Here is a 13,505-nt window from a genome sequence, read left to right as displayed (position 1 = left end):
GGAGGGCCCGTCCACCCCGGCCGGGTCCCTCCCTGCTCAGCCCCGCCCCGCGCGCCCGCTCCCCTACCCCGCCCGTGCTGGCCCCGCCCCTGTAGGCCCGGCCCTCCCCGCCGGGGCGTTTCTACGCCTCCACTGCTCTGCTGGCCCCGCCCCTCCCCTCTCGGCCCCACCCGGGCGTTTCTACGTCTCCACTGCCCTGCTGGCTCCGCCCCCGCAGGCCCTGCCCCCGCAGGCCCCGCCCGGTCTCGCTAAGCCCCGCCCCGGGCGGCTCCCTTCCTCACCCCGCCTGCGTCCCTCCCGCCGCCGCCGCCGCCCGCCCGCCCGTCCGCCGCCGCCGCCCGCCGCAGGCCCCTCCTCCCCTCCCGCGCCCGCGGAGCGAGGCCCGTGTGCCCGGCCGGCCGCGAGCCCGCCGAGCCGGGGACGAGCGGCGCGGCCCATGCTGATCCCTGTCCTCCTCCTCCCCCTCAGGCGGCGCTGGCGGCGGCCCCGGGACCCGCGGAAGCCGGCATGCTGGAGAAGCTGGAGTTCGACGAGGAAGGTGAGTGCGCGCCGGTCGCCGCCGCATCCCGCCGGGAGCCGGCGGCGGGCGGCGGGACGAGGGCCGGGGCAGCGGCCGCCGGCGTGCGCCGGGAGGCGGGCGGGCGGGCGGCCCTTTTGTCCTCCGCACCCGGACGCCGCGGAGCGGGTGTCCCGCAGCCCCGCCTGGGCGCCGGCCCGGCCGCCCGCCCGCAGCCCGGCCCCGGGACCGGCCGCGCCGGTGGACGTGCCCGGCAGGGTGTGTCCCCGGGATGGGGAAAGGGACCCCCGCCCCGGGCGCCTTCCTGCAGGTAAATAACCTGGGTCTTACTTGGAGGCTCAGGTGACGAGGAGGGAACTCGAGCCCGGCCAGAATTCCTATTTAAACATGGAATCCGGCGAGCAGGCGCCGAGTGGAAAAGGAACTTTATGTAAGATGCGAGACACTCTGAGGAATTGAGAAGGCCTTCCCGCCGTCTCGGTGCTACCGTTGTCCGCCGGGTTGCTGTTCGTTTTCCTGGAGCGTGGATGGGATGCTCAGCGCTCTCGAAACGGGAGGGCCCTGTGCCAACTTTAAACCCTTCTTCCTGTGGAATAGACCTTCCACAGCCGGCCCTGCCTTCACTTTCGGCCGTTCCTACCGTGTTGAAAATTCCCTGCGCTTTCTCACAAGTGTTGGCTGCAAGGTAATGCATCCACAGAGATTGTCATTAGAGACGGATCGTGTTTATTAACATATGACTCATCTCGGAATCCTGCAGGACTTAATTTATGTTTCATCCTCCTGAAAGGGAAGGCAGTGGCTTCATCTGACCGCTTGGCCTCCGTCCTCTCTGTTCAGATTTTGAAATGTCTAAATCCCGGAGGAAAGCCAGGAGATTGGACAGAAGTCACTTACAAGGGAGCTTTAAGATGTTGAAGGCCCAAAGCCCTACCACGGTGGCTCATGCTTGTAATCATAGTTACTCGGGTGACTGAGAATCTTAATTTAAAGCCAGCCCATTGGAAAAGTTGGGGAGGAACTCTCATCTCCAGTTAACCAGCAAAAAGCTGGCAGTGAGGTTCTATGGCTGGAAAGGTAGAGCACCAGCCTTGAATGGAAAAACGCAAGCAAGATTGTGAGGTCCAGAGTTCTTGCCCCACTTTTGAGGCGCACGTGTGTGCATGCATACACACAGAAAAATTTTAAAAGAACCCAAGTCCAGGTTCAAATCTTACCTGCACATCTTAGTTGGCTATCTGACCTTGAACAAGTGACTTTACCTTGTCTGCTATAGTTAGAAGACAGAGCTAATGTCAGGCTGTTGGGAGGAGTAAACTAGTCCATCTGTAACCTTGTATTCGGTGTTGGGGTAGGGTAAACACAGAGTAAGCACTTTGTCAATTTTATTTGTATTTAAGTGCCCTTAGCCTTGTGCCAAATGTATGGTCTGCTTAAAGGTGATATTTAATGAATCATAACACAGATTCCTCTCAATGTGGGTTTGGTTCCCCCCCCCACACACACACAGATTGAGACTTATTTATTTAATTATGCTGCATTTCTCCAAGTAGACACAGTCCCCCCTGTCTGTGTAACGAATATAAAGTATTAATCTAAGCATCTAAGAGAGAGAATGTCTTTTCACCCATCTATTTTTATCTGTATTGCCATCGTTGCCGTAAAGCATGCCGAATCCCACAAATAACCCTGTCAAATGCAAGCTTTTTAAGGAGGCCAATATTAAACAATGCCTGTGAGCGGCTGGAGAAGCCATGGTGTTGATGTGGTATTCTAAAAAAAACACTTCATTGTTTCTTTGGAACTTTAAACTGCTAAATCATCTAAAAATTTTTCAGAAAAAAACTGAATATCAAGCAGAAGCATGCATTTGTTTGGGTGGGGCAGGGGGAGACTGAATCCCAACAGTAAGCCATTATACCTTTCAGTGTCTCCCCAGCTGATGTCAGCAGCTTGCCTTCTAGGTGGCTACTAAACCGACCCTCAGCTTTCACCCTCCTTTTTTTGTGTATGTACTGGTCCTGGGGGTGGAACTTAAGGCCTGAGCTGCCCCTTAGCTTTTTTTATTCAAAGCCTGCACTTGAGCCGTAGCTCCACTTTTCCATTTTTTGCTTATTAACTGGAGCTCACCAGCTTTTCTTTGAAGACCAAGGCTTCAGGCGAACACAGCAAAGGGACCAGTAGCAAATATTTAAAACTCGTGGGTGATAGGGTGATGGCCTGTCCTAACTATGGAGATTAGCCTTTGCAGCAAGAAAGCAGACATCAGCTAGAGACCAAGCACAGTGGATGTGGCTGTGCCCCAACAAAACTTATTCACGCAACAGGCCAAGTGGGCTGTCAGACATAGAGCTCCAGACCCCAGCTTCCTGTGTCCTTTACTGTGTGTGTCCGCACACTACCAATCTCATTATGGCTTTAAAAACACCTACCTGTCTATATCCAGGCCGTCTACGCTTCTTCTGCCCACTGTTGAGCTGGTACTGCCTGTAGCTGCTTTGTAATGAAGAGAGCATTAAATAACTCACTGCATAGAAAAGGAACCATAGTAATCACTTAATGCATTTGCTTTTTAAAGTTTTAAGTTTTGGGCCCAGTCCCATCTTTCCTGTTTGTGGTTATCGATATTAGCCTTCTCAAGCTTGCTGAACCAAGCACTAAGTGCTGTGCAAGCCAGCACCTGATCACGGCCTTGAATGCTTTTGGAGGAGATCATTCGGCTGTTTTCATGCCTGGTGATCCAGCCTGCTAGAGCTTGGCCCTATCCACCAGTTCTTCCGCCTTGTTTAGGACTCGAGTGCCCACTCCTGGCTTTCCTCCTGCCACCCCAGCTGTTGGAGGATCCACAGTTGGTTCATAGTGATGGTTTCCCTGGCTTCTGTTTTCGGTGACAGTTCGAACTCAGGGCTTCATGCTTGCTAACCAGGCCCTGCCTGCTTAGGCTTCTCATTGTAGCCAGGATAATAAGCACATGCCCCCACATTCAGTGCTGTTGAAAGAGGGTCTCACCCGCTTTCCTGTCCAGGCTAGCCTGGGTTTTGATCCTCTCAATTCCCACCTTCCATGAGGCCGGGGTTTCACAGGTGTGGGTTTACAGGCACCTGACTTTTTGCTGAGGCTGTCTTGCCATCCGCCATCTCCCCCACTGCCATCCCCTGCACCCCATTCTCTGCACCATCCTCACTCTTCCTCCGCAAAGTGCACCCTGGCTGTAGGAAACTTAGCTGCCTCCGGTCACAGTGATCAGAATGGGCATGGGGCCACATTGTACCAGAGGAGTACATTATTTTTCAGCCCACCGTCTCCAGCTGTGTGCCAGTTGTGTAAGGAAGCAACTGGGCTCCTTTGGAATTGCTGTTCTCATCCAGTTTTCTCTGCAGAGCCTGGCTGGCACTTGATCTCTTGCTTCCCATTTGAGCTTGAAAATAGAATCCCAGAGCACACCACAGACACGCACTTGAGCAGGCAAAGGAAACCTGTGTTCTCAGCCAGCCCACTTGTTCTTGCCCTCTGCCCCCCACGCTCTAAGGCAGGAAGTGCCTTAAGTGAGCAAAGAGCATCTGAGACATCCTAGTAGTTTTTGGTGCTCTGGGGACCATAGAACATGAACACACAGTGGACCTGTGAGAGTGGAACAGTGAGGGAGAATGCTGTCTGGAAGGGGAAGGGGAAGGATAGAGAGAGGAGGAGGAGAAAGTTGGGGAGCCCTCTGAAGGCCTTTTGAGGGAGGGATGGCTGCTGGAGGACTGGGCTATGAGGCTGTTAGCCTCTGTGCCTTACAGGGGTGCTGGCCCCTGAGTGCTGACCTCTGCTGGTGGAAATTGCAGTGACAGCTTTGTGGTAGCAGGGGGTTTGTCTGATCCTGTTGGCACTTTTAGTAATGATGCATTGTGGTGCAAGCTCTGCCTTCGCCACTGAGTTTTGCGTGCTCTGCTTTGGCAAGAGACCTAGTAAGTCTTGACTCCAGTACAACTCACAGTTGTCTGGCAGTAGTTAAATTTGTACTGTCAGCTGGGCACTGGTGGCTCACGCCTGTAATCTTAGCTCCCCAGGATGCTGAGATCTGAGTATTGTCCTTCAAAGCCAGCCCAAGCAGGAAAGCCCAGGAGACTCTTACCGCCAATTAATTGCAGAAAAAAACAGACGTGGCACTGTGGCTCAAATGGTAGAGTATTTGCCTTATCAAAAAGATTCCAACACCTCGGCCTAGAGTTCAGGCCCCAGGACTGGCAAAAACAAGGAAAAAAAAATGCCCTATCTAGCTAGCCCTGTATTTGCCTTACGACTATATTTCATAGATTTGTGTACATTTTTAATTTTTCGGGAATCACATATAACTTACCATTTGATGGTGTCTTAGACCTCTTCTGTGTCTTGGGTATGGTTTGTCCCCAAGAGTTTGTGGGAGTTGCCAGGCTGCAGGGGCTCATGCATGTAATCCTAGCTACTCAAGACACTGAGATCTGACAATTGCAGTTCAAAGCCAGCACGGGCAGGAAAGTCTTGGAGCTGTGGCTCAAGTGGTAGAATGCCAGCACCTTGCCTCCTACATCGCATTACACCCCACTGTCTCCCCAGTGTATGGGGCCCCTGCCACTTCATGGTGCAGTCAGGGTTCCCTCCTCAGCCTGGGCATCATGCCGTGTGCGTCTTCCAGCCTCTGGAATCATGAGCCACGTAAACCTCTTTTCTTTATATATTACCAGCGAGCTTGTTAAAGCAACACAAAACAAAGACAGGCCAGCAGGAAAATGTTTTAGCACCTGAAGAAGAAAGCTGAAAAGGAAAGGACTAGAGGGAAAAGGGCACAGGAGGACTTGGGAATCTCTGAAAGTGGGCCTTCTTACCAGACTTTGCGCATGCCCAGAACCACTGATGGTCCTTAGGAACCAGACAGCACTCTGCTCATCCCTCCAGGCCTGCAGGAGCTTCCTTCTCCATGCTAGGCCTTCCCTGCTTCCTGGCAGATATGTTGAAAATGGCCTCTGGCTCCATCACTGGTGACCCAGCTCTGACCCCACCAGCCCACCAACCAGAGTCCCAGGGCCCTGAGTCACCCACTGTGGCTGTAAGCTTTAACTCTAACTCGTAAAGAGCAAACACTGTTAATGATATAGAGCATCTGATGCGTGCTGGAAAACGTGGGAGCATTTTTATACTCATATTTTTCTGCATTTATAATAATAGCTGCCATCTTGTGGCACCGTTCTAAGCCGCGCACCATGTACCTAATGCAAGGTGGTGGAAAAGTGGGTAGCCGAGTTCCTGTCAGATGCCACCTGTTCAAAAAGCCAGTATGAAACAATCTTCCCTTCAAGCCCCCAGAGGTCACCTCCATCTCTTGTTCTGTCTCTCCCTCTCCCTCCCCCCTTCCCTTTTGTTTTGAACTCAGGACCTCATGCTTGCTTGGCTTGCTCATTTGATTTGTTTGCTCACTGCTAGTGCTCAGCCACTTAAACCAAGCCCAGCCAGCCCTCTGTCCTGCAGCTGCAGCCATCGGTGCCCTGCTCTTGTCTCCTTCCCCTCCCTTGCCTGGATCCATAAATGGCACCCCCTCCACCAGCATCACAAGAATGACGCCTCATCCGCTGTGGCATACCCACACCCTCTCATAAGTTTCTACTCCATCTTTCCATTGAACCCTGTCAGTAGCTGGCCTCTCTAGTCCCCTTTTTGCTCCCCCAGTCCATGTTTGGTGCCCAAATTAGAAATGTGAGGTGATCATGTCATCTCTCTGCCTACAAACCACCTCTGGTCTCCTGTTGTCTGAAGCCCAGAGTCCAGATGGCTCAGCATGGTCTCTGGTGGCCCTGTTGCTGCCTTCTTCCCCTTCTCCCCACTCAGGTGTGCCCACCTCTTCCTCCACAGGCCCTTGCCTCTTTCCCTTTGCATTTTCCCTCTCTAGCTCTCCTGGCTTGCTTGCTTGCTTTTTTCTGGCAGTACTGGGATTTGAAGTCAGGACCTTGCACTTGCTAGGCAGGTGCTCTACTGCTTAATCTAATCTACACTTCCAGCCCTTTGCACTGTGCTTCCTTTTGAGATAGGGTCTCACTTTTTGCCCTGGCTCCCCTGGGCTAGAGTCTCCTATTTATGCTTCCCACGCAGCTGGCATGGCAGGTGCATTCCCCCACACCCTGCGTTTACTGTGGAGATAAGGTTATCACAAACTTTTTGGTCTGTATTGTCCTATAACTAATCTTCCCAGCCTCATGCATTGGTAGGGATAAGTGATGTGTCACTGTGCCTGACTATAGGTTGAGATGAGATCTCATTAACTCCTGCCTCCCCCCTGCCCCCCCCCACACCAGCTGTCCTCATATTACCATCCTCCTGATGGCTGCTTCTTGAATAGCTAGGATTATTTTCTGGCCTTCTTTCACACTGTCCAGCCACCTGCTCCTGTCTGGCTTTCTGGACTTGCCATGTGCAGTTCCTTTCCCCTAGGTGTTCCTTCCTGTCCTCTTGACCTTCTGCTCCTCCTACAGGAAGCCTTTCTGGACTTAGCATCATAGGCTCCTTCCCAGTCAGTGGATGCTGGGAAGAAGAAACAGGTTCTTTGCAGCTCACAGTCAGTAAAGTTACAAGCTCTAGGAGGGAGAGACGAAAATTAGGACTGGCCAGGGCCTGAGTAGGAAGCGAAGCACGTGAAAATGAATAGTGAATTGGGAAAGGAAGATAAAGACTGTGCTGACCCACCCCAGAGGTGAGGAGCTGCCCGCAGCTGTGTCCAGTGGCCAGACCACTGGAAGGAAGGCGGCTGAGCAGATAGGGCAGGCTGCGTGCTGTCGGAGGCCCATGTCTCAGCGCGCCTTCGGGATCTGCAGTGTTGGACTAGCCGCAGGAGAAAGAAGAATCATTTAGCCTAGAGAATAAAAGGAGATGAATAATTCTGGAATCTTTTTTAGATCTGTGTAACGAGCTGGTTTCTTCTGCCCCACTTTGAGCTCTTTCCTGTGGATCAGAATCGATGTCACGGTACTCAGGTCCTTAAGCATGGTGCTAGCTGATTCTTTTTCCTTTTGGGTTGTACCTAGGGAAGGCGAGCTGGTAACACTCACTGAGTAGATTGCGTGACAGGTATTCTTTGAAGCCATCGTGACATCATCACTGCCCCTTAGCCTGCTTTGCTGTTGCCTGTCCTAGCTTTGAGGCAGGGCCCCGTGTTGTAACTCCTGCCTCCTGCTTTTAAATGCATGTGTAATTACCATCACAGATTGGAGTCCCTGTTCTGTTTAACAACTCCCAGACCTTGGGCAAATGATTTCAAGCTTTCCTCTCTTCCTGTGTGACTTTGCAAATACTACTAGCACCTAACTTGTACTAAACCACAGAAGCATGCATCACTGCAGGCCTGTGTGGCTGCAGGCCATGGTCACTTCTTCCAGGAAGGTCCTGGAAGGTATAAGGATGGTAACTAAGCTCAACCCTTCCAAGCCGAGCCCCCACTGGCACACCCTCTCACAGCAGCCATCCCCCCCATATGCAGCAAGCGGGCATCTGCTCCTGCCCCACTTTGGTAGCTTTGGGGTGGTGGTTGGCGCCTACCTCCATTTCTTTGCAGGAATGATGGTGTCACCCCATTTTACAGATGAAGAAATCCAGGCTCTGGGGGATAGCCCTATTGTGAAATACAAACCTGTGGCTTGCCTCCTATTTCCAGGATACTAATAGCTCCTACTGTGATAAATGTCTATGTGCTCACCACTGCTGGCTGGCAGCCCCGACAAAGCTTGGGGTTCGGCTGCTTTCCACAAACACCAAGGCAGCAGTAAAGGGTTTGAACTTTAGACCCACCCCAAGTCTCTGAGGAAGAGAGTGGCTGGCTGAAGGTCAAGTTTGTCGTCAGTGACCAGTGATTGAATCAGTCACACGTATGTGATGAAGCATCCAGAAAAAACACTGCTGGGTCCCCTTAGCTCCACGAGCCTCCCATCCTCGCTGCCCATGGATCTGTGGGAATAAACCCTTAAACATGACCGTCACCTGAGCAGATTGTGGGAGAAGCCCCTGTTTATAGCCGGTTACTCTGGAGTTCCGGAGGCCTGGACTGCTGACAGGTGTCTGTAGTAAGAGACAGTCATGGAGCCTGACACCACCCCAGGTAGATGGCCAGAGCTGAACTGAATCGGTGGACTGCCCACCTGTGTTGACCACAGAGAGACCCAGAGCCCACTCTGTGCCCCCAGGTATTTGGTCCCAGAAGTGCTGTATGCTGATCATAGAGGTATTTGTCCCTCTACTCCCCTTACTGAAGGATTCATTTGCCCGAGGTGGCAGAGAAAGAGTAACAGTTCTGGTCTAGGTCCTGTCTGTGCCCTCTTCCTGCTGCCTCGTCTCCCTCTGAACTCGGAATCCTTAGCCTGTTTCCGTGGGAGCAGACTGGCTTGCTGCCTCTCAGGCCTGGGAACTAATAAAGGGGTCGCCCTTCCTGCCCTATCCTAATGACTGTCCTGCATGTGCGTGCGTGCTGGTACTGAGGCTTGAACTCAGAGCCTTGTGCTCAGTTTTTTCACTTAAGACTGGCACTCTTCCACTTGAGCCACACCTCACTTCCAGCCTTCCACTGGTTAACTGGAGATAAGAGTCTCTGGGGTTTGTCTTCCTGATGGAGCTGGCTCAGATCATGATCCTCATAGGTCAGCCTCCTGTGAGCCACAGCACCTGGCTCTATGTTTGGGTTTAAAATGGTAATTTTTTTTGTTTTTGGTGGTTCATGGGGCTTGAACTTGGCCTGGGTGTTGTCCTTGAGCTCTTCAGCTCAAGGCTACCACCCTACCCCTGGGCCTAGGCATTGTCCCTGAGCCCACCTCACCCAGTTAACTGTACCTAGTTAATCCGGCCTGGCCGTGGTGCCTGTAATCCTAGCTACTCAGGAGGCTGAGATCTGATTATTAAGGTTCAAAGCCAGTCCGAGCACAAAAGGACCTGAGACTCTTATCTCCAATTAACCTCTAGAAAATGGAAGTGGGGCTTGGATCTAGGGTAGGGTGGTAGCCTTGGGCTAAAGAGCCCAGTGACAATACCCAGGCCCAGGGGTAGGGTGGTAGCCTTGAGTTGAAGAGCTCAGGGACAGCACCCAGGCTGAGTTCAAGCCCTGTGACACACACACACACACACACACACACACACACACACACACACAGTAATTCTTAGGCCAGCGCAGTGGTTCACTCCTACAATCCTAGATAATTAAGAGGCTGAGAGCTGAGGATCCCAGTTCAAAGCCAGGCCGGGCACTAAAGACCATGAGACTCTTTATCTCCAATTAACCACTAGAAAACTTGAAGTGGCACTGTGGTTCAAAGAGTAGGGCTCAGGGACAACGCTCAGGCCCAGAGTTCACGTCCCACAACTGACCAAAAATATAAAAATTTAAAAAACAGTAATTCTTCACAGCGCTCACACATATGTAAGAGCAATGACATGCTCTATTAGAAACAGAGCCCACAGTGGGGAGATTTAGTGCCTTGTTTAAGCCCTGCAGAGAGAATGGTCATGCTGAAGACAAATTACAATTGCCTTCCTTAGGTATCAAACTGAAGAGGACTTTTTTTGGGGGGGGGCAGGGGGAAGCAGGGGTGATGCTTGTCCTAGGCTTAGTCTCGGATCCTAGGTGCTGTCATGGGTACTTTAGGATCTGAGGTCAGTGCTCTACTACTTGAGCCACAGCTCCATTTCCAGCTTTGTTGGTGTTTAATTAGAGGCAAAAGTCACTCGTCTTTTGCTGCCAGGGCTGGCTTCAAACCCCAGTCCTCAGATCTTAGCCTCCTGAATAGCGAAGATGACAGGTGTGAGCCACCAGCACCCAGCTTTGCAAAATGCTTTCCGTAAATACTGTCTTGAGGTGATCTGCCACCCGCAAATAGCTTGCTAACTGTATTCATTGCTCTCTCTTCTCTCCCGAAATCTGCTGAAATAAAGGAAGTCAATTAGACCAAACATAAAAGTAGTTTTACTCAGCAAAAATGAAGGCTAGTCCTTGAAGAAAGACTAAACTTGTCTGTTCAAGATGAAATTGAGTGGGCCAGATGCTGTGGCTCATGTGATCCTAGCTTCTTGAAGAGCCATGGCTCAAAGGCAGCGCAAGCAAGAAATTCACAAAAAACCATCTCAGCCAGTAAAAAGCTGGGTGCCCTGACACGAGTCTGTCATCCTAGGTACAGGGAAAGCATAAATGGAAAGAGCACAGACCAGGCAGACACGGCAAAAAATAAGACCCTATCTCAAAAGTAACCAAAACATTTAAGGGCTGGTGCGTTTGGCTCAAGTGGTAAACACTTCCCCGGTGCAGATAGCACAGAGGAGTTCATACCCTAGAATTTCTATACACACACACATACACACGCGCGCACACGCGTGCGTGCAAATTAAAAAGGAAGAGGAGGGCGAGAAGGAGGAAATGATAAGCAAAACTTAGAAGCATCAACATCGGAGACTTCTTGACTGGTAGCAGATTTTTTTAAATATTGTAAGAAAAAACGTTTTTGAATGTTTGTTCCTTGAACAAGTGTTCACTGTACACTTTGCTCATATGTTTGTTTTGTCAGTCCTGGAGCTTGAACCAGGGCCTGAATACTATCTTTTGAGATTTTTCTCAAGGCTGATGCTCTACCACTTGTCCACAGCATCTCTTCCAGCTTTTTGTGCGTATGCGATACCAAGGAATCAAGCCCGGGCCTTTGTGTATGCTAGGCAAGCACTTCTACAACTGGGCCACGCTCTTAGCCCTTTCCTGGTTTAAGTTAATGACCCTAGGAAATCTTTGGTTATTGTTGGTTATGGGGCTTGAACTCTGGGCTTGGGTGCTGTCCTTGAGCTGTTTAGCTCAAGGCTGGCCCTCTACCACTTGAGCCAGGGCCACTTCTGGTTTTCTGGTGGTTAATTAGAGATAAGAGTCTCGCAGACTTTCCTGCCTGGGCTGGCTTAGAACCGCAGTCCTCAGACAGATCTCAACCTTCTGAGTAGCTAGGATTACAGTTTGCATGAGCCACTGGCACCTAGAAGGGAAAAAAAGAGGGATTAAGTTATACCCTTTGAAAAGATGAATGGCCTAATAGCCCATTTGGGATGAATTCCATGAGGCCTTCAGGTAGCAAACAGTGTCCTAAGTGGTGGAGTGATTTTGGGGACAGGACAGGATGGATATTCTAAAGCTGGTTTGAACCTGACGTCAGTAGCAGAGAAAGGTAGCATACAGATTGGAAATCAGTCACATGTGTAAAAATAGGGGCAAATGCATAACTAAATATGAGCAAACTGAATCACGCACTGCGTTGGAATCAAGCAAGGCTTCTCTAGAGAAGTGTGTCCCCACAAGAATGTAAAGACCTGCCAGTGTCTTCATAGATACTGAAATAGCCACTGTGAAGATTCCACCAGTTTGTCCCTTTCTAAAGCCCCCAGGTAAGGATGGGAATATGGCTTGGTGGTAGAGTGCTTGCCCAGCACGGGGTTCAGTTCCTCAGTACCACATACACAGAAGAAGCCAGAAGTGGTGCTGTGACTCAAGTAGTAGATGCTAGCCCTGAGCAAAAGGAACTGGAGACTGAGTGCCCAGGCCCTGAGTTCAAGCTACAGGCCTGGCCAAAAAAAAAAAAAAGACCACAAATGAAGTAAGGACATGAGGAAATTCTCGGGGCTGGGGACATGGCTTAGTGGCAGAGCAGCAGCCTGGCCAGCAGTGGACTCTGTTCCTCCCCAGCCATGGGGCAAGAAGAGGGATTCAGACATCCACAGTCAAGCACAGAACAGTTTAGGGAACCACAGAGAAAGATCACAGCACACAGGAACCCCAGAAATATGGCTTCCCCTAGACTAGTGGTCTTAATTGGGAATGTGTCTGCCTCTAAGGGGACAACATGAAGGCACACAGGGGCACCTGGAAGCTGGCACCTGAGTGGAGGCTGTGGGTAACCAGCCACCCCCAGCCTTTGGCAGCCCTCAGCCATCATCCCAACCTCCCTCACAGGCTCCAGGTGCTGCTTCTCTACCTTAGAGAGAAAAACAAAGTGGGTGAGGCTAATGGCAGCTTTATTGGGACAGCAGGCCCACTGATGATCCAAATATACGATGCATAAAAACAGTTTAAAAGCAACACGGAAGAGAGAAGGGAGTAATGTGAGCATGTGAATTTGATCAAGGTACAAGATATGAATGTTTAAATGTAGGATACCAGCTGGGTCACGGTTGGTGGTGGTGACTTGTGCTTTGTCTGCCCTCCTGGGAGTGGGTGTCGGAGTAGGATACCAGCTGGGTCACGGTTGGTGGTGGTGACTTGTGCTTTGTCTGCCCTCCTGGGAGTGGGTGTCGGAGTAGGTCAAAGACGCAGGACTAGGGGACAGGAGAGAGGCTCTAGGATGCCTGGGCAGGCCTGGAGCTCTGGGCCTAGCAAATAGCCCGGTAGCCACCACATGGTTTATACCCAAGCCAGTCATTTTCTCTCTACATTAGAAGCCTGGCCTTTTCGGGGAGGTCAACCTCATGTGAAAAGCTGGGTACCGCTTCCAGCCCGTCTAGAAGAAACAGGGTGGAACCTTAAGAACTGGATGGACTTGGAGCTGAGCCATGAGCACTTGGCCAGGCTCTGCCTCTTTGAGTCTGCTTCACTCACTCACTGCCCGCCAAGACCCCTGGTGTAGAAAGAGGCTGTGATGGTAATGTCAGGAATGGGTTAATGGGTGGTGTCTGTCTTTCTACACTAGCTGTCTGAAGTCTGTTTCCTAGCCATTGTCTTATTGGCCATCCTCCATAGTTTGATCAAAGCTTATTAGTAATACTATTTTATACTCTTACCCTTTGATTTATCCTTGGATATTTTTGTCTAACAAATTAGAGCAGCAGTCTCCTCTCTCCATTTTCATAGTTAAGATCAAAAAGACCAGAAAACTTACATTTTTTAAAATCTACACAGGTGTGTGTGTGTGTGTGTGCTTCTAAACGAAAGTTCTGCGTTAAATGGGTTTTGGAAAAACTAATTTGTGATAAGAGT

At 51.0% G+C, this 13,505-nt stretch overlaps 1 protein-coding gene across 3 annotated transcripts in view; it reads left to right on the top strand.

The window, feature by feature from the left end:
- Positions 1-13,505, top strand: part of Prkag2 (protein kinase AMP-activated non-catalytic subunit gamma 2) — a 196,947-nt gene that overhangs the window by 142,724 nt on the left and 40,718 nt on the right. For all 3 annotated transcript variants that reach the window (XM_090333565.1, XM_090333566.1, XM_090333567.1), the window contains one exon: positions 469-538. In XM_090333565.1, the coding sequence (XP_090189691.1) occupies positions 469-538 (70 nt within the window). The remainder of the gene's footprint in view (positions 1-468; positions 539-13,505) is intronic.

The sequence above is a fragment of the Megascapheus bottae genome, chromosome 5 (assembly GCF_031878675.1).
Source record: "Megascapheus bottae isolate mThoBot1 chromosome 5, mThoBot2.hap1, whole genome shotgun sequence".
Taxonomy (NCBI): domain Eukaryota; kingdom Metazoa; phylum Chordata; class Mammalia; order Rodentia; family Geomyidae; genus Megascapheus; species Megascapheus bottae.
This window is presented reverse-complemented; position numbering and strand designations above follow the sequence as displayed.